Genomic DNA, 18,300 nt, shown 5'->3' with positions numbered 1-18,300 from the left:
CTTTTTCTCTGCCTGCCTCTCTGCCTACTTGTGATCTCTCTCTGTCAAATAAATAAATAAAATCTTTAAAAAAAAAAAAAAAAAAGGAAGGAGTCACCTGGGAGAAGGTGTTGCAAACGGCAAGGACTCAGCAGCTTCCGCACCAGTAGACTCTCCAGCAGCGGAAGCTGAAATGGGAACATCAACTGTGTGTTTTTTCCGGATCCTCACCGTGGCTCCCACTGACGTTTGTTGAGGGTGTGTTCATGGTCAAGATTTTATATCCCCTGTGGGTCTTCCTGTCCTCACAAAGACCCCCTAAGGCTCGTGCCAATAGTCTCCTCTTTTTACAGATGGGGAAACTGAGGCAAAGCCAGGTGAAGTGCTTGGCCAAAGTCATATGGTGGGTCAAGGGGGCAACCGGGGGCTAAACCCAAGCGGTCTGACCCCAGACCTCAAGATCCACACTGCCACGGTTATGGACTTATTAGATGCTGTCATAAAATGTTTCCCCAGCTAACTCCTAAAGGAGATTCATAACACAGGCCTGTGGTCCACGCACCTCTTACCCCACCGCCACATAGCCGTTAGCCAGCGCGTATGCCTCTTCTTGAAGCCAGGAGTATTACCTTATTCCACAGGGGGCCTCACAGCCTGGCATGGAGCCTGGCCCCTTTTGGCCCCATTTCGGCCCTGTGGGCTCTGAGCTGCTACCCATACTGAATGCGATTGGAAAATAACCAAAGCAAGACAAACCCTCTTTGGGGATATGCTCAAAACTAGACAGGCAAATTCTGTTGACATCCTGTGAACTAAAATAGGACTCTACATAATCCCAAGGATGCCCTCTCCTGCCTGCCCGTCTACCCCTCTCCTTCTCAGGGTCCCTGCCAGCGCTACTATTGGGAGCATGGCTGTCACTCCTCCTGGCATCTAGTGGCAGTGCTCACCACACCTGTCCCCCCTGCAGGCTTGGGCCAGGGAGAGGCAAGGGAGGCACAGAGGGAGGGGCGTGGGGGGTTTACGTTCAAGGTTGCAAGTTCAGATGAGCTCCTGAGAGCAAATGCCCCTTACCTCTTGCTCCAGGCACCTCACTTCCTCTACTGTATTCTTGACCTCCCTAAATACACGAGCAGCAAGTCACTGTCTGCTTGAGTCCCTGTCCCCCACCCTCGACCCCCTCCCCGCTGCCCAGTGCCTGCAGAAGGAAGCAGGGGCTGTGAGTCATTTTCCTTGGTTAGGAAAGGAGGAAGAAGCCAACTGGGGAAGAAACAGAAGTGCCGGAGCTGAGTCTTACTTTGGACAGGGCGATCCAGAACTTCCTTGGGGTCCAGGCTGCTGGGTGGTGACCAGGAAGGCCGAGAGGCCCCAGATGGAAAGGAAGGCTGGCCAGGGCTGCCCTGGGAGCTGTGGACAGCTGTCTTGCACAAGGACTTCCTCGTGTCCCTGAGCCCTGCTCCACCAGCTTAGGCAGTCTGAGTAGTTCTGGTCCGTGTAGCTAAAGCAATCCAGCTAGGTCCCTGGCCTCAGCTAATTACCCCCAGGCTCATCTAGTTCCTCTGGCCTCAACTGGTCCCTCTTCCTCCCAAACTCCACAAGCCCCCTGGCTCAACTACCCATTCGTTGGCTTCATCTAGCCCAACTGGCCTCAGCCAGATCCCTGCTGGCAAGGCTTTCCCATCCGTACCTGCCCCTCGTTCCTGGCCTTGTTCAGTTATTTTCTGACCCACAGTTGGGGGGGTGGGGGGGGAGGGGCACTTTTTACCCACTACCTTCTAGGACATTCTTACAGTCCCACAAGTCTCAACTCAGCACCCTCCTTCATCCAGGCCTGGACCTTTCCCCTCCAGCTTCCTCAGGGTGATCTCCCCAGGGCCCTCCCACACCCTCTGGGCTCCCAAAGAAGGGGAGAGGCTCCTGCCAATGTTCAGGGAAGCCTACACCAGGCCAGGCCGAGTCTCTGCGAGCTGAGCTCATGAACCTGCTCAACCACACCACCGCACGGAAGGCATCCTTCTCCCCATTTTAGAGACAAGGAGACTGAGGTTCAGAAAAGCTGAGTGCCCAGTATGAGATTATATTTTTAGGACATGACAGACAAGATGTTTCACCTCCGTTCCGTCCGACCCCATAACCCAGGATAAGCCAACCTTTCCCTTTGAGGTCCCCCTTAACAAGCGTGCTGGTCCCCAAGGCCTAGCACATGCCATCAACACCTGGGTGGCTGAGGGAAAGACTGATCTGGGCACACCCCGGGCACAAGCCCTCAGCCAAGCCCCCCGGGACTGGTCTACGGTGCCCTGAGAGAAGGGGTCAGTGCAGACCATCCACCGAATCAGCAAAGAACAGGAAACAACCTGTCAGCTCTGTTCTGGAGCAGCGTGGATTTCCCAAAATGGGACCTTTTTGGGTGGGAGATGTCCTTCTTGGATGGTGGGTGGGGGCGTCTGTGGGAGTGAGACCAGACATTTGCATTATAAAGGTCTCTTTCCACTGGAGTGCAGGCTGGGAGCTGCTGTTTGCTGCCTTGCAGGAAGCTTCAAGGCCCTCAGATGGCTGGATCTCCATGGAAATTCGTTTGCAGAGAGAAAGGAGCTATTTTGAGGACAAGCGAAGATGAGAACCTGTGGGCTAGGGTTAGGGAAGGTAGCTGTGGGAGAGAGCTTTTCTGAATGACTCACTAACTTCCCTCCAATAGAGATGGGGGAAAAAATGGCATGGCAAAAAATCCCGGAAACCCAGGAAAAAGAAGGAGCGGCAGGGCTGACCCCTTCCCTGGGGAAATGGAGCTGTGGCAGCACGTGTCCCCTCCCCTGGGCACCCCCCCCCCCACCTCCGCTGGGCAATGGGGGAAGCTGCTGGGGATGAACCGCCATTAGGGAACATCCCATCCAGGATTACACCTTCCTGTCAGCATAACATCTGCTGTTTTAGCCCATGTTCCTAAATCTGTGCAAAGAAGGAAAAATGTAAGGAAAAAGCGACTCAGAGGGTGAGGGAATTCCCCTTTGGGGCAGGGGGCACTTTTCTAGGAAAGCGTGTTAATCAAATCCGCTGCCTCCTCGTCAGGGAGCCTGGGCAGACTAGCCAAAACAAAACAGGAAAATTACCTAAGTGATAAAGAGGCGGGGGTTTCTGGGTCCCCATGTTGTCCAGCCATGGGGTGGGGCGTCTGTTCGGCAGGCCAGGACTGCGAGCACAGCAGACGCAGGGGAGAAAGCTGGCTGGAGTGGTCCGCAAGAGTGCTGGCAGGCCGGCGCCCAGGGAGAAGATGGTCAGGACGTCGAGGTGGGGAAGGGGGTGCGGGGCTGAGCAGCTGAAAGGAGGGTCTGCGGGAAACCCATGGGGGGCACGACACTTGCTCAGGCCACTAGAACTCAGAGCAAAAGATGATGGGGAGTCCAAGGTGCACCTCACAGTGCTGGTCCTCACCTCACTTCTGGGAACCCTCCGAAATGGTGGGGAGGGTCCGGACATCCATTCCAGGTGGGGGCCTTAGCTCCAGGTTTATACTCTTCCTGGGAGCGGGCCGCTGCTGGTAGCCCCCGCCTCCACGCCATTCTGGCAGCCAGTGGGTTCCCCAGGAGCCCCAGGTATCATGCCCAGGTCTTCAGCCACGGGGTGATGCTTACAGGGTGGGGAGTTTGACCAAAAGGCTGTCTGGGAGTCTTCCACTGTCCTTCCACCCCAGCCCTTGGCCTAGCGAGTCAGCAGGCAGGTAGCTGGTGTTTCTGTGAGGAGCAAGAAGTGTGCCTGCGGGGTGCGCGGGGAGGGGGGGTCCCACCTGAGTGCAGTGAGAGGGGGCAGTCGCAGTGGGGTCCCTGCTGCAGGGCCACGAATAGCTTGTAGCTTGTTCCGTGGCTGCTAAGAACATCACTCCCTCGAGCTCTGCCTCGAGTCCAGGCCAGGCGTCCGTGAAGCCAACCAGAAGCTGAGTGGGCTGAGGTGGTGGGGACAGCAGCCTGGGCCAAAGCACCCTGGAGGTGGGGCCCAGCAGCCCCCACACTGGCCCTCTGGGTGCAGGCTGCTCCTGGGCCCACAGGCAGTAGGAGTCACTCTTGAATGCTGGGAGCTGGAGACCCACAACGTGGGTGTTGTTTACATGTGTTTATTGTCTCCAGAGCAAAGCAGCGAACACTTCATATAAACGCCAGGAGGAACGTGTGCTGAGGACAGCAGGTGGTGATGGTAGTGTGTGCGTGGGACGGGCGTAATGACATCAGCGGAAGTTGGCTGGCCACACAGTGCCTTAGAGTCCACGAAGCTGTGTGGCCTTTACTGCTGTTCCGGGTCTATGCCAACTCCTTTTTTTTTTTTAAAGATTTTATTTATTTGGGGCACCTGGGTGGCTCAGTGAGTTAAGCCTCTGCCTTTGGCTCAGGTCATGATCTTGGGGTCCTGGGATCGAGCCCCGCATCGGGCTCTCTGCTCAGCAGGGAGCCTGCCTGCCTGCTTGTGATCTCTCTGTCAAATAAATGAGTGGAATCTTTAAAAAAAAAAAAAAAAGATTTTATTTATTTGACAGAGAAAGCAAGAGAGGGAACATAGCAGGGGGAGTGGGAGAGGGAGAAGCAGGCTTCCCACTGAACAGGGAGCCGGACTTGGGACCTGGCCCAAGCCAAGGGCAAACGGTTAACGACTGAGCTACCCAGGCACCACCAATGCCAACTTCTAACTGGCCCTACAGAGTCCCCTCTCGTCAGGGACCAATCAGCCCATCACCACCACAAACCCCAACCTTTTCCTCCCCTGCCTGCCTCTGCAGGCCCAACAGCCTAAGTGTCTGTGGCTGAATGTCAGGAAAAAAATGCCACATACCTGGGAGCTGATTGAGAAAGGCACATTTATTGGTCACGCAGACAGACACACATGGGGATGTGGGGTGCGTACCCATTTTCCTGCACTCACACTTCTGGATTTGGTTTCCTATGCTAATTCTGTATGTCAAAAAGCAACACGAGAAAAGACATTGCCAATCTACTCTCCTAGTAACCAAGGAAGTGGGGCCAAAAGCCACGAAGTTTAGAAAGAAATGCCTGCACTGTTCTGAGAGCTGGAACCGAGAGGCCTATCTCCCTGAAAGCCCCACTTTCAGGAGCGACAGCAGAGACTTTTCTATGAGCACAGTAAGTGTTGGGGGATTTGGCTCCAACCGTGGCCTGGTGATGGCTGCCCACCTCGAGGAGGGCCTGGGAGCCTCTAGCATGAGTCAAAGCCGGATCTCTCCCCTGGAGCAGGAGCTGATTTTCCTTCTCCTTCCAGCTAAAGAACTGAGAAGACAGGGAGAGAGCCCTTCTCTCTGCACCAGCTCTGCTACAGCCCTGGGGCTTTAGCTAAAGCAGTTGGCATCACTGAAGCTAGACAAGGCCAGGTTTGTTGTACCCTAAGTTAACCACTCACTCAGCTCCCTAGAGCCCAAGCCCTGTTTCACTCCAGGAAGGCACTGGCCTTCATTTTTAATGCTTTGTCCAAACCGCTCAGGACACACATGTTCTGAACTGGGCGTCCGGAAAGTGGTTTTGGTTGGCTGAAGAAGATCCAGCTCGTGTTTGTAAAGCACTTAACACAGTACCTGGCACGTGGTGAGCGTTCCAGACACATAGCAGTTATTATTATTAATATTATTATTATTGTTTTATATCTCCACCTGCGAATCAGCGCTTTAGTTCCGTTCTTCAAAATGATGACCGGAACAAGGCTCATGGGTCCCAAGTACCAAGATCAAGCCAGGGGCCCAGGTCCACTTTCCCTTCCACCCTTAGCACTTGGTGCCAAGTTTTGCAGTCAGGGCATTCTGTTGGCTACACAGAAGCTAGGCCCTCTCCTGAAAATTAGGAAGCCCTGCACCGGAAGCTAGGTAGGAGGAGCCAACAGGGGGTCCTAGGAGAAGGTCCAAGTGGCTTCACGCTGTTCCTCTGGGTTCCGGTCTTAGTGGCAGCTCACCAGGGTCTTTACTGTGGGACAAGAACAGAAGACGGTCAGTGCCAAATTCTCCAGCAGGCCAGACTGAACTAAAGGTGCCTGCGTTCCTACACGTCGTGGGCTAGATCAGGCTTCCTTCCACATGGTGGCGAGAAGAGCCAACACACTGTTCTAAGTGCTTTCCATATATTTCAGTACATACGCACATACATTAAAGTACATAGGAGAAATAAAATACATAAATAAAATAAAGTACATAATTAAAGTACATAGGAGAAATAAAATATGCAATGTAAAACATAATAGTTTATATGTAGGTTATAACATAGTAATAATATATAATGAAATTTCATCCTTCCTATAGACCTATGAGGCAGATTCCGTGAATAACCCTTTTACAGATGAGTAAACCGAGGCTCAAGGCACAGAGCCAGGAGGTGGGAGAGCTGGGATTCAAACCCAAGACAGTCTGGCTCCAGGGGGAGTTTGTAAGCACTCTTAGTTTTGCTCAAAAAGAAATCTATTTTATAGGAAGGAAGGGGACGGTGCATCTGAAGTCTCTAAAATGTTGGGAAATTTTTAAGTATTAATGGTAATGATGATAATGCAAGGTATATGATCTGGGCTGTTTACTTAGGGTTCCTAAGTTCCCCGAGTTCCTATAGGGTGGACACCAGAGGGCTCAGAGGGTTTACCCCAGTGCCTCATTTAAGTCTTTCAGTGTAAGAGTAGGGCCTTCGGGGGCAGACAGGTGTAGGTTCAAATCCTGGGATCTGAACAGGGACCTGGCTCTCGTATCACACGGATGCACGCGTCCAGTGCAAGCCCACGGGCCTGCGGGGGTCTCCCACGCACGCGCTCACACGCACATGGCCCCCAGCGCACCTGCATGGCCGCCCGGCTGAGCGGGGCGTCCTCGGGCCTGTGCTTGCCGTGGTGGGGCAGCTCGGCGTTCTCGCGGTAGTCCCGGCCCTTGGAGTGCTGCAGGTGCAGGACCGCAGGGCTCTTGACCGGGAGGGGCGGCCGCTGCGCCAACGGAGGCGGGGGCGGGGCCTGCGGGCTCAGTTCCGACCTGGAGGGCTTGATGGGCCTCTTGGAGGGCACCTGGGCGTGGAGGCTGGCGGGGGCCTTGGCTTTCCCCTGGCTCTTGTCCCCGCCTGCTGGCCGGCCCTCGGCAGAGGACGAGCAGGTGAAGGAGCGGAGCCGGGGCGTTGGGCTGAGGAAGGGCGTGGGCGTCGGTTTGCCTGTCCCCTTGTTGCCTTCGGCCTCCTGGGCTTTGGGGAGCAGGATGCTGGGCGACACGATTCCTGGGTCCGGGCAGGGCAGGGCCTCCTTCCTCAGCATTTTGGGCGATTCCTGCTCTTTTCTGGGAAGCGGCTTAGGGAAAGAACTCACGGACCCATACAGCGGGTTCTCAAACATCTCCGGCTTGGTCAGCTGCGCGTCCTCTGGAGGGGAAGGTTCCGCGGGGTTTTTGCCCACGTCGCAGGACCTGAGGGTGGCAGAGGGGAGACACGGAGAAGCAGCACATTTGACGAACGGCTGCTTCATCCAGAGGGGGTTTTCTTTTGGGGTGATCAGAACGTGTGGAGCCAGAGGGAGGTTGGGGTTGCCCAACTTTGTGATTGGACTGAGTGCCACCGAACTGTTCACTCTTGGGGCGGGGGATGGGCCAGATGGGTGACGGGTATTAAGGAAGGCACTTGTATTGAGCACTGCGTGTTACAGGTAAGGGATGAATCACTAAATTCGACTGCCTGAAACCGATTACACTATCAACTAACTAGAATTTAAATAAAATTTTGAAGGGAAAAAAAAAAAGCATCTAACAGTGATTTTCTTAGAGTTTCATTTAAGAGACTTCTTTCAGTTTTGTTACAGGAATTTCACTTCAACTAAACAAAAATAAAAAATGAGAGGAGCAGGTACTGTGTGGCTGAAATGTTGATGATCTCACAGGTAAGCCCACTTCTTGCCTTGACCGTCTCCACCGTAAAAACTGCTGACACCAGAGCACTGGTAAGGAAGGACGCCGCCACTGAAGATTTCACAGGAGAAAGGCGCAAAGGAGCTCACTAACGTGCCCGATACCAAAACCACCTCTTCTGTCCTTGTAAGGGAAGCCTGCCCTCCACAGCCCCTGCCCCTCACGGCTGCCAAAAGACCTCCTCTCCTGTACTCCCTTCTCCCTGCGGAAGGAATCTGCAGCCTCTATGTTGTCTCTAGCAAATTCTATCCTGACTCCCAGGAGAACAGAAGCCTGCAGGGGACCAGACCCCCTCAGTGACCATCTGTGCTCTGTGAGGGCCCCAGCTCAAGGAGCCCCACTTAACAGACACGTCAGAGCCCCCCTATGTGTGAGCTGCTGCCTCAGGCACAGGAGGGGGTCACGAAGCAGACAATATCTGTGCTCAGAGGCCCCGTGCTCCCAATTCACACGGTGTTCCTCACACAGTCCCCTCCCTGGAGAGCTCCTGGGGACTGTGCTTTCCTTCCTGTCCTCACATAGACTGGTAAAGAAAGAATGGTGGTCGTGCTGAAGATCCGAGGGAGCCTGGAGAGAAATGAGCCAGCACCAGGAAGAGAAGCCCGCGGCAAGCCAACAGGCCTGCCTGACACTGGTGGTGCAGGATTTCCAGGCTGCAACTCAGAGGAGGTAAGAGCTGCTTTGTTTCTGTGGTTCCGGAATTACTGCTGCTCTGATGCAAGGCGATTTCCTGCTGAGCGGATTATAACCAGGAATGGGAAGACGTTTAACTTTCTGGCCAACAGCACAGTCTTCTGGGGGAGTGTTCTGGGTTCTGCTTTCTGCAGAAAAAAGGGAAGCAGGTCCCTGGGGACCCGCCGCAGTGTTCGGGCAGTGACGCCTCTTACGGATGGAATGTGCACTGAAACACTGTTGCAAGTTGCTGACCAGCCAAGGCTAATAGACTCTTCAGGGACTAGGCGTGGGCTCAGGGGACAGAGGCGTGATGTCATCCTCACCCAGGTGCCACTGAGAAGAGAGGACGTGGGTGTGGGGGAGGCGAGCCTCAGGGACATGCCAAAGGGAGCTTGACTGTTGACTTGGTGTTTTTGCTCATTACTCTTTGGAAAGACCTAGAAGCAGCTATATAACCAGAAATGTTGGGGCCTTTGAACGAAGACTTTGGAAAGCTGTCCCTTCGCCTCAGGCCACCCTCTGCGTCCCTGTCTGGATCCTCAGAGACCTTTGTTATGAATTAGTGTAGGGAGGAAAGTGCAAGAAAGTCCAAGTAGCACTGATTAGAAGTTTCTGATGAAGAGGCAAGAAGTAGGAAAGGGAAATGCATGGCTTGATTCCTGGCAGCCGTGAGTGAAACCAGAGGATTAGTGGCAGCACCAGGAAGAGACCCCGAGGTACAAGCATTTTGGTGATTTCCAAGCTCCTTCTCTGGGAAAAGAGCAGGGAGATGGAAGCAGGTTGTCTCTTCTGTCTAAGAGGGGAACTTCTGTTGCTCCTAGAGAGGGGACGTCTTGGTGGGGGTGGGGGAGACTGGGATGGGGAAACCACACAGAATTTAAAAAGTCCCTGACCACAGGTAACAAGAAACCAAGTCCCATAGGAGACCATGGCTGGGGACTGAGTGTACCAATATCCAGGACAGGGTTAATTTTTCTGGTAAAATAGCCCCACTTCTCAGATTCCAGGGTCTTCCTTTCTAAGGTTTCGAACCCCACTCTGGGGCCTCTTGCCTAAGAATTTCCCTGTTCTGAAGCTGTCACCTGTGGAACCAGAGGGGACACATTTCCACCCAGTTCCACGCCATGTGCTTGTCGTGTGCAAGTCATTCAGCACAAAGATATGCTGACTTTGGAAAGTTACAAACATTTCACTTCAAGAATCTCCTTGTTCTGGGATGCCTGGGTGGCTCAGTGGGTCAAGCGTCTGCCTTCAGCTCAGATCATGATCCCAGGGTCCTGGGATCGAGTCCCATATCGGGCTCCTTGCTCAGCGAGAAGCCTGCTTCTCCCTCTGCCTGCCGTTCCCTCTGCTTGTGCTCTGTCTCTCTCTCAAATAAACAAATAAAATCTTAAAAAAAGGTGCTCTTGTATACACTCTCTCTCAAATGAATAAATTAAAAAATCTTAAAGAAAGAAAGAAAGAATGATAGATAGATGTTTGACAATGCTTCCTTCCCTGGCTCCTCAGACAAGACAGACACCAGCACTGAGGAACACAGTTACCTCACAGGAAGCAAGGTCTGGAGCAGTCCCCCTTCAGTCATTCCAAAGACAGAGACCAAGGAATGACAAAGCTAGTGATATCTGGTCCATCTCCTATCACTGTTCATTGGGATCTGTACTTTTAATTTTCCAGTTATGCAGTGCTTACTGGAAAACTCACAGGACTCCCTATCTGGCATTTCCATGAGGTGCTCACAGATGGGTTCACTTGGGACGTGGCCCCTGTGAGAAGGGGCTGTGGCTTTGGCTGCCCGGCCCACCCCCCTACCCCCCAGGCTCTGTCCTAGCCCATGCTGCCCTGACTGGTTCTAGGTACAGGACGACTTTCTCTGGGTTCCTGGCCTTTCCCCAAGTTTCTCAGCCAAACCCCTTCTCCTGCAGGCCAGCTGCTCTCCTGCCCTTCGCACTCCCCCATAGCGGCTGTGTTTTCTGATTGGCCCCACAAGGAGGGACAGAAAGGTTGTGGATGGGAACAGGAACCTTGCACCTGAAAAGGCAAAGAAAGGAGGAAATCCCCACCTGTTCCTTGAGAGACTGCATGAAGTTTCACTAGTTACAGAAATGTATTTTCCAATAAATATAGTTTTTTTTTTTAAAGATTTTATTTATTTATCAGAGAGAGGGGGAGAGCGAGCACAGGCAGACAGAATGGCAGGCAGAGGCAGAGGGAGAAGCAGGCTCCCTGCCGAGCAAGGAGCCCCATGTGGGACTCGATACCAAGACGCCGGGATCATGACCTGAGCCAAAGGCAGCTGCTTAACCAACTGAGCCACCCGGGCGTCCCGCAATAAATATAGTTTTTATGGGAAGCTGTTTTGTGGCAGAGGGCGGTGGACAATATCTTTAAAATTTCATATTTTTAAAAAAGTCTTTCAAACTTATACCAATAGGGTAGGACATGGAGATTCCCCAGGCATTTCTCGAGTGCCTGCTGTGTTCCAGGCCCTGAAGAGGAGTCAATGGTCACAGTGAACACACAATCCTACTACCCTCATGCAGCTTCTAGTCTAGAGTCCGGTTCCCCAGTGGTGAAAACCCAGAGAAGGGAGAGGGCTTGATGAAGAGGACACTTACCTTGACTCCTGTGTCCTGGGGCAAGGGACCCGCGTTGCTGTCGAGGACGAAAACTTCTTTGGGGATACGGGTGGCTGGGAGGGTGGCGTTGGGGGGCTGTCTCCCCTCCCGGGCCCCAGGGAAGAGTCCTTGAGCGGCTGGTCATAGCTCCAGGCTGTGGGCTGCTGGTCAGGGGACAGGGACTGCTTCATGTGCCCAAAGGGAACCACCCCAATGTAGTTGGGGTTGATGATTTCAGTGATGCTGGAGCTACCGCTTGAAGGGACCCTGGTGGGGAGAGACACCCGAAGTCACACCCCGAAGATCCCTTCTCTCCTCTAGGTCAGCACCATGAGGACAGTGTCCTCTGCGGTCCCTTGGGGCACCCCAGGCCCTCTGCTACTCCTTCACTTTTTGGACAATGGACTGATTGATTCATACAACAGAATAGTTACTGAGTGTCTAGTAAGCAGCAGGCCTCAGGCTGGAAGGGAATATGGGCGTTGTTACCAAGGCAGGCCTGGTCTCTGTTCTCATGGGATGCTTGATGGATAGAGGTTGGCGAGGCCAGGCTGAGTGGAAGTGGAGAGGGCAGGGCAGGGCTGGGGGGTAAATGAAGGGCTCCATCTGGGCTGTCAGCTTGCACATCTGTGTGAGCATCAGAATGGAGAAGGCCATGCAGGTATTTGGAGAGGTGAGTGAGAGGTCACATAAGTCAAGGCTTGAACCTCAAATGTGGGAGGGGGTGGTTCAGCCTAACACCGTGGAGGGGATGGCCTGACCATGGCGGAGGTGACAGGATTTCGGGTGCAAGGGGTAGGGCAGGCATGAGGGAGAGGGCTGGCGGGACAGGTGGTCTGGGGACCCAAAGGAGGGGATGAAGTTGGGCTCTACACCAGTGTTAGGGATTTTGCTTCGTCCAACTGGCACCAGTTGCCCCTGGTTCCCCCTCAGTAGGCAAATTGCCATGGAGTCCGTGACCCTGCCATCTGGCTTGATTCTAGGGCATGGGACCACATCGGTGAGCCGAGGTGACCCTGCTGTTGGGGACTGCTGTCCCCTAGGCATAGAGACTTTAATGTCTGCATTATTTCCAGTGAGGCTCTGTCAAGAGCAACTTGGGTGCATCTTCCTCAATGGTTTTTTTCATTGTAACAGGATGGGGCTCCTTGACCACAGAGCCATGCCTGCTGCGGTCTCTGGTCCCCAGGAGACACAGGAGCCATTCCCTCCCTTCAGCCATTCCCTCCCTCAGTGTCTTCCTGCTAGGCTGAGGGTGCCTAAGTCAGGGCTGCACCAACTTTGCCTCGGTTTCTCCAGAATCTGACACACACCAAGGGCTCAGCCAATGTCAATGAACTGTTCTTTTTTTTTTTTTTTAAAGAGACAGTGAGAGCAGGGGAGGGGCAGAGGAAGAGAGAGGATCTTAAGCAGACGCCACGCCCAGCGCAGAGCAACGTAGGGCTCCATCTGTCCTAAGGATCATGACCTGAGCTGCAATCAAGGGTCAGACGCTCAACTGACTGAGCCACACCATGTGGGCGCCCCCTGAACTCCTTTCTGACATGGAAGCATCTCCCAGGTCTCATAGAGGCACACCCGCATCCCTGGAGCTGGGCGTCCGGGGCCCGAGCTTCCGTTCCCTCTGCGTCCTTGGTTTCTCTGCACTCCATTCACCCTCTCCTGGGTCCTGGGCCCACAAAACCATGCTAGTTTGCAGGGAAACCCTGGCCGATCCCCCTGCTCTACCTGTTGGCAGATTCCCACTGCTTCATGGGGTCGTGGCTGGTGAGGCTCTTCAGAGACTTTGGCCCACTGGATTCATCTCGCTCAGTCTTCACAAAGTCTGCAAAGAAAGAACCAGGAAAGAGCCCGTGAAGCCTGGTTCCTAGTTTGGGCAGGATGGCAGCCGAAGCTGGACAGTGACTAACGGCTGGCAGTGGGGTGGGCTAAGCAAGATCCTGAGGCCTCACACTCATTCGGTGATTGGCTTGTTATGCCTGCCATGGTTGCAGAGGGAGGAGAGCTGGCATGTGTGACCCAGAGTTATCATTTAATGGGACATTTTCAGCTTGTTGGTGTCACAAGGGATAGGCAAATATTTCTTGGTGGAATAAAACCAAGAGAAGCAGGGGCTCTGGCAGAGCATTTGATACCAAAGCCCATCCAGTTTGAAGGGAGGGCAAGGAATCTGGAGCAGACTCCTCACAGAACATGAAGCCCGACGCGAGGCTTGATCTAATAACAACCCTGAGTTCGTGACCTAAGCTGCAACCAAGGGTCAGATGCTTAACCAACTGTGCCCCCCAAGGCACCCCTCAAGCAGAGAGGTTTTAATTCACAGATACAACTGCAGACAGCATGTTCATTTCCGAGTCTTAAAATTTTAGGCAGGATGCTCAGAAAATTAAATTTGAGTCTAAACACTTCCTCATGTTCCCTATTAGTAGGGTCTCCGTTTTAAGATTCTCCAGAGGATCCGCAGTGGTTCTTATCTGACAGATGAGGCATCTACACCTGCCTACTGGGAATCAGCAGGGTCTCCCCTGGGGACAGACAGGAGCTGACTTCCCCAAGGCTGGGATTTCACGGGGGGTAAGGAAACATCTCCAATGAGTATTTATTCCCGAGTGTGGCTGCACCGGTGTCATTTCTGAGAGCCACGATGGACACCTCCTCCCAATGGCTAGCAGATGGAAGCAGGTGTCATTTTGCGGGACACACAGATTTGAGGTCAAGTCAGAAGAGGTGCTGGGGGGCTGGTTGGTGTGTTTGATGTGTGAAACAGCCTAGAAGGCCCAGGAGCCCTGGGAAACACCATGAGGGCAGGGTGTGTACAAGTATGTACATGTGTGTGAGCTGCACAGCACATGGGCATGAAGAAGAACAGGGGCCACACAGGATATTCTGGAAATTCTCAATCTCAGCTGTAGCCAGCGCCTTTGCCTATAGCCTAAAAAGAGCTATTTGGGATCGGGCAGGTTTTCCGTGTCATCTTAGTCCTCCGGTGGAGGCGCTAACAGGGAACGACAAGGCCTAAGAGCTTAATCAAAGACAAGAGAGAGCGCCTGGAATATTCACAAACTTCATATCCTAACAGATGGAAGGTAACTGGGGTCCAGGAAGGATGATGGGCAGATTGTGGGGCGGCAGTGTGGTTCTACAGGGAAATTCTGGAATCAACCCAGAATTGGGCCAGATCGCCTCTCATAGCCCTTCTGATGGTAGATTTCTGCTTTGAGGCCACAGCAGAGAGAACAGTCAATGGCTGGGCTGAGAGACAACTCATTTCACCCCAGCAGCACTGAAGAGGGAGCTGGGGGGTGGTCGTGCCTACTTACCATACAGCTTCTCCCTCATCTTGCCTTGGGAGGTCTGCAGCTTAATCTCCCCCCGGAAGTGGCCCGTCATCTCTCCATGGTGGGTGAGGGGTGTGTAGATGGGGAGCTGAGTTTCCGTGGCCTCTAACCGTAGAGCGATGCAGCCCTCGCCTGGGGAGGTGGGCACAAGGGTCACATCAAGAGGCTGCCTTTTCACAAGAGAACCTGCATTCAGCCTATAAATTTAACTCCCTCACCCCAAGATGATCCTTTGAAACAATGTCCAAGGCAGGGATTATCGAATTAACCTCTTGGAACAACTTGGGAAAACATTTCAAACCTTACAGTGAAATGAACTACATGTGGATTAGTTGATGTAAAGAAAAAAAAAATTAATCATAGAAAATCCAGCAGAAAAGCAGACTTAACTACTAATCTGATTGCGGGAAGGGAACGATAACTTCCCAGGGTTTGAAGCAATGTAAGAAATGGCAAAACAGACCGACAGATAAGAAGATACAAAAGCTTAAAACTTCTGCACAGAGGAAAAAAGGAAAATGGGAGAGACTGACGGCTTCACAAAGAGGGTGTTTTACCTGAAGCCCACGAGGAACGTCTCAAAATCAAATCCCAGCAGATAACTGGGCACGTATCCCAAGTAGGCATTTCACACAAAAACAATTCTAGGTTGATTTCAATACATGGAAATGAATTCAGTCTTCCCAGCCATCCAAAATGCAAATGAAGGCAGCACTCAGGGACTCTCTCACGGATAGGAAATAAGCAAAAAGTGGAAGGAAGGAAGATACCCAGTGCCAGCAAGGATCTGGGGACCCCTAACCACTTGGACATGGCAAGGACACCACGGCAGGACACAGCCTTTACGGCAATAGGTTGGATACCGAGTGTCAAGAATCACCAGTCTCTCTATACCCTTTGACCCAGCACACATGGGAACTTATCCTCAAAAAACGCTCCAAAAGAACTAAAGCTGTAGCTGAAGGGGGATAACAAATGCTCACAAAGATCCATCTCAGCTTTAGTGATAACACGAACAGAAACAGCCAGAAGGAAGCTGTTAGGAATATTAGGAAGCCATTAAATGCCGCCATCATGGAGGCTGTGTGGGAGGAAGATCCTGAAAATGTGTCTCACCCAACCTGTCTCTCACTGGGTGAGGGAAGCAGAATAGAAAACGGAATCCCTAAGATGGTTATAAATATAGAAATCTATGTATGCCTTTGTATGAGGAAGTATTAGACCAAAATAAAAATGGTGGCTGTAAGTAGGGGATGACACCGTGGGTTGACCTTTTTTCTGTTATTATTAGGATATGCTGTTTATATGAACACTGGGGTAAAAAAAACAGGGAGAAGAGAGTTTTTGAACAAGAAAACGGAACCATCCTTCCTGTGTGCCTGTGGCCTGCCACCAAAGCTTTAAACACCTTGACTCCACACAGATCCCTTCTGCCTGGGCACAACAGACAGACTCTCCCCAGCCAAGGCCAATGCAATTCCTAGGTTCTGCCCCCCCGCCTCCCCTGCCCAGGCTCAGAGACCCTGTTCCCGGTGCTGACCAGGAGAGGGTGAAGGGCAGGATTCTGGAGCTGGGTTGCCTGGGTTCAGTCCAAGGCCACCTCAGTGGCCATATGACCTTGGCCAAGTCACTTCATTTCCTCACCTGTGCAATGAGTGTAGCAACTGTACTTGTATCCCTTTTATCCCTGTATGGCTTTTGGCAGAGCCTGAACAGTGGGTAGCCAACACACACGGCACCTTTTGTGTCTACAGCCTCTTCCCATGTCCTGGCTTCCCTGAATCAGCATTAAGCACCTTCAAATTCTTCCACCCTCCCCAGACCCAGATTCACATTCTTGCCTGCCTTATGCAAGGAGCTGCTCCACCTGGCACCTGCCTCCAGCCACTCTCTGGCCACCTGCTCCTCTCACCCTTGTGTTCTAGTCACACTGAATGTATTACGTTCCAGGGTAAACCTGACACTGGGCTGGAGCCAGGGACCGGCTGAAGACAATGTCACAGAAGATGATGTCTCTTTAGTAGGATGACTGGTGTCTGCCCAGGAGGGGCCCTGAGCAATGCCAGACAGACCTGGGTTCAAACTAGGGCCAGCCAATTACTTTTACTCCTGTGGCCTTGAGCAAGTCCCTTAACCTCTACGAGCCTCAGTTTACCCTACTGATTGGGAGACTAGTATCTGCTTTACAAGACCTTGTCAGGATCAAATAATCCTTAAATAATCCGCACCTGGCCACAAATCTGACACAGGAAAGACCGAATAAACAAGAGGTGTCGTGGCTGCTGGCTCTTCCTCCCAGAAGCCTGCGGGGCAGGAAGGGTGACTGACTAGTATCTGTCCCTCTGGCAGTGGGAGAGGAAAGGCACGAGAGCAGGATGGTGGGATTTCCGTGATGGAGAGGTCACCGTCCCCCTACATCACAGGCCACCGGCTGAGAGCAGGTGCAGAGCTGGCAGCGCCTGTCTGGGGACCCTTACCGTAGGATTCGTCGCTGTCGGAAGACTTAATGCTAATCAGGATATGCTGGTCCAGCAGGTACTCGGGGTCAGAGATGATGGGCTTCAGCTGCACAGGGAAGGCCACAGGGTTAGAGCTGCCCGCTGGGGGACGGGAAGGGAGAGGCTGCCAGCCCAGATGAGGGGCGCGCCTGAGCAAACAGGACTGCAGGTGTGCTTAGTAATCAAATTTGAATTTCTGCTTTCCATGTCCAAGATAGTAGGAAGGAACCACATCCACCCTCCCCAGGATGCAGGGTTCACTTCTTCCCTGTCTCCCTCCAATCATACTGCACTCTAGGAGAGAACTGGACCCCAAGTGTGCCCCACCCCACTACTTCCCTCTCCTCCTTTCCCCTCCCTTGCATACCCCAGCATCATGGGGGCGGGGGCCAGGCTAACAAGAAAGAGGTAATGGGACCAGGAAGTGGGTCCAAATGCACCCCACTCCCCACCCTAGGTGGCACTGTAGGCTGTACACAAGGCCTGCCCTCCATCTGGACTGCAGGGGAGCCCCTGGGGTGTCCTGCAGGCTGCTGGAGGGTGGCTCAGCAAATGACAGGCACAGATCCTGGGTTCCAACCCTGCCCCCTCCTCCTGTGGCAGCGAGGGACGGCTAGCTCCCAGTTGCCTTGCCGGTCTGGCTCAGGGCACGTTTGTGTCAGGTTTTTGCACAGGGGAGAACCCGAACCTCAGCAGTGTAGGGTCACACCTGTGCAAGCACAGAGAGGAGCTTCATGTGTGCACTATCCCCTAAGGCTGGTTCTCTCACTGACAGGGGTGCTGAGGAGCCTGATGAAGAGGCCATACGCTGCCCCAGGCTGGCCCTTCCTTCCCATCCAGATGCTGAGAGACCCCTTGTGCCAGCCTCTGGGTGCCCTGTTGCCAGACCGGACAGACTCTATCTCCATTCCAAAAGTTCTAGAACAAATGGCTGGAAATCGCCGTGGGCGCTTGCGGGCACTCTCAAGTTCCTGAGCCACAGCAAACGCTCAGTTCACTGACTTGTAGTAATGGCTGGCTCAAAGTTAGACCCAGGCTGGACGCTGCAGAGGCAGGAAAGGCTGCCCTCTCAGGCAGCAGCAGGAGCAGGCTGGCGGATATCTGACCAGAGAAGGTCTGTGAGGGACGCGGTTACCATAGTGGGGGTGAGGGTAGAGGGAAGGGAGCCTTGGTGGGATTAGAGAGGGCACAGAGAGGACGCCATCAGGAGACGGACCCGTGGAGGATTAGGGAGCGGGAGCAGGAGCAGGTGAAGACCTCGCAGCACATGAAGCAGGAGTGAG

The 18,300-nt window shown here is 53.2% G+C and overlaps 1 protein-coding gene across 1 annotated transcript in view; it reads right to left on the bottom strand.

The window, feature by feature from the left end:
- Positions 1–4,805: 4,805 nt before the first annotated feature.
- INPP5D (inositol polyphosphate-5-phosphatase D) overlaps positions 4,806–18,300 on the bottom strand; it is a 111,461-nt gene continuing 97,966 nt past the window's right edge. The window contains exons 22-27 of the mRNA XM_059393738.1: positions 16,997–17,084; positions 14,502–14,651; positions 12,910–13,006; positions 11,182–11,448; positions 6,787–7,393; positions 4,806–5,933 (exon numbers count right to left, since the gene is read on the bottom strand). Of these exons, the coding sequence (XP_059249721.1) occupies positions 5,931–5,933; positions 6,787–7,393; positions 11,182–11,448; positions 12,910–13,006; positions 14,502–14,651; positions 16,997–17,084 (1,212 nt within the window). The 3' untranslated portion in view covers positions 4,806–5,930. The remainder of the gene's footprint in view (positions 5,934–6,786; positions 7,394–11,181; positions 11,449–12,909; positions 13,007–14,501; positions 14,652–16,996; positions 17,085–18,300) is intronic.

Source organism: Mustela nigripes, chromosome 3 (genome assembly GCF_022355385.1).
Source record: "Mustela nigripes isolate SB6536 chromosome 3, MUSNIG.SB6536, whole genome shotgun sequence".
Taxonomy (NCBI): domain Eukaryota; kingdom Metazoa; phylum Chordata; class Mammalia; order Carnivora; family Mustelidae; genus Mustela; species Mustela nigripes.
The sequence above is the reverse complement of the archived record's forward strand: the minus strand, read 5'-3'. Positions and strand labels throughout refer to the sequence as shown.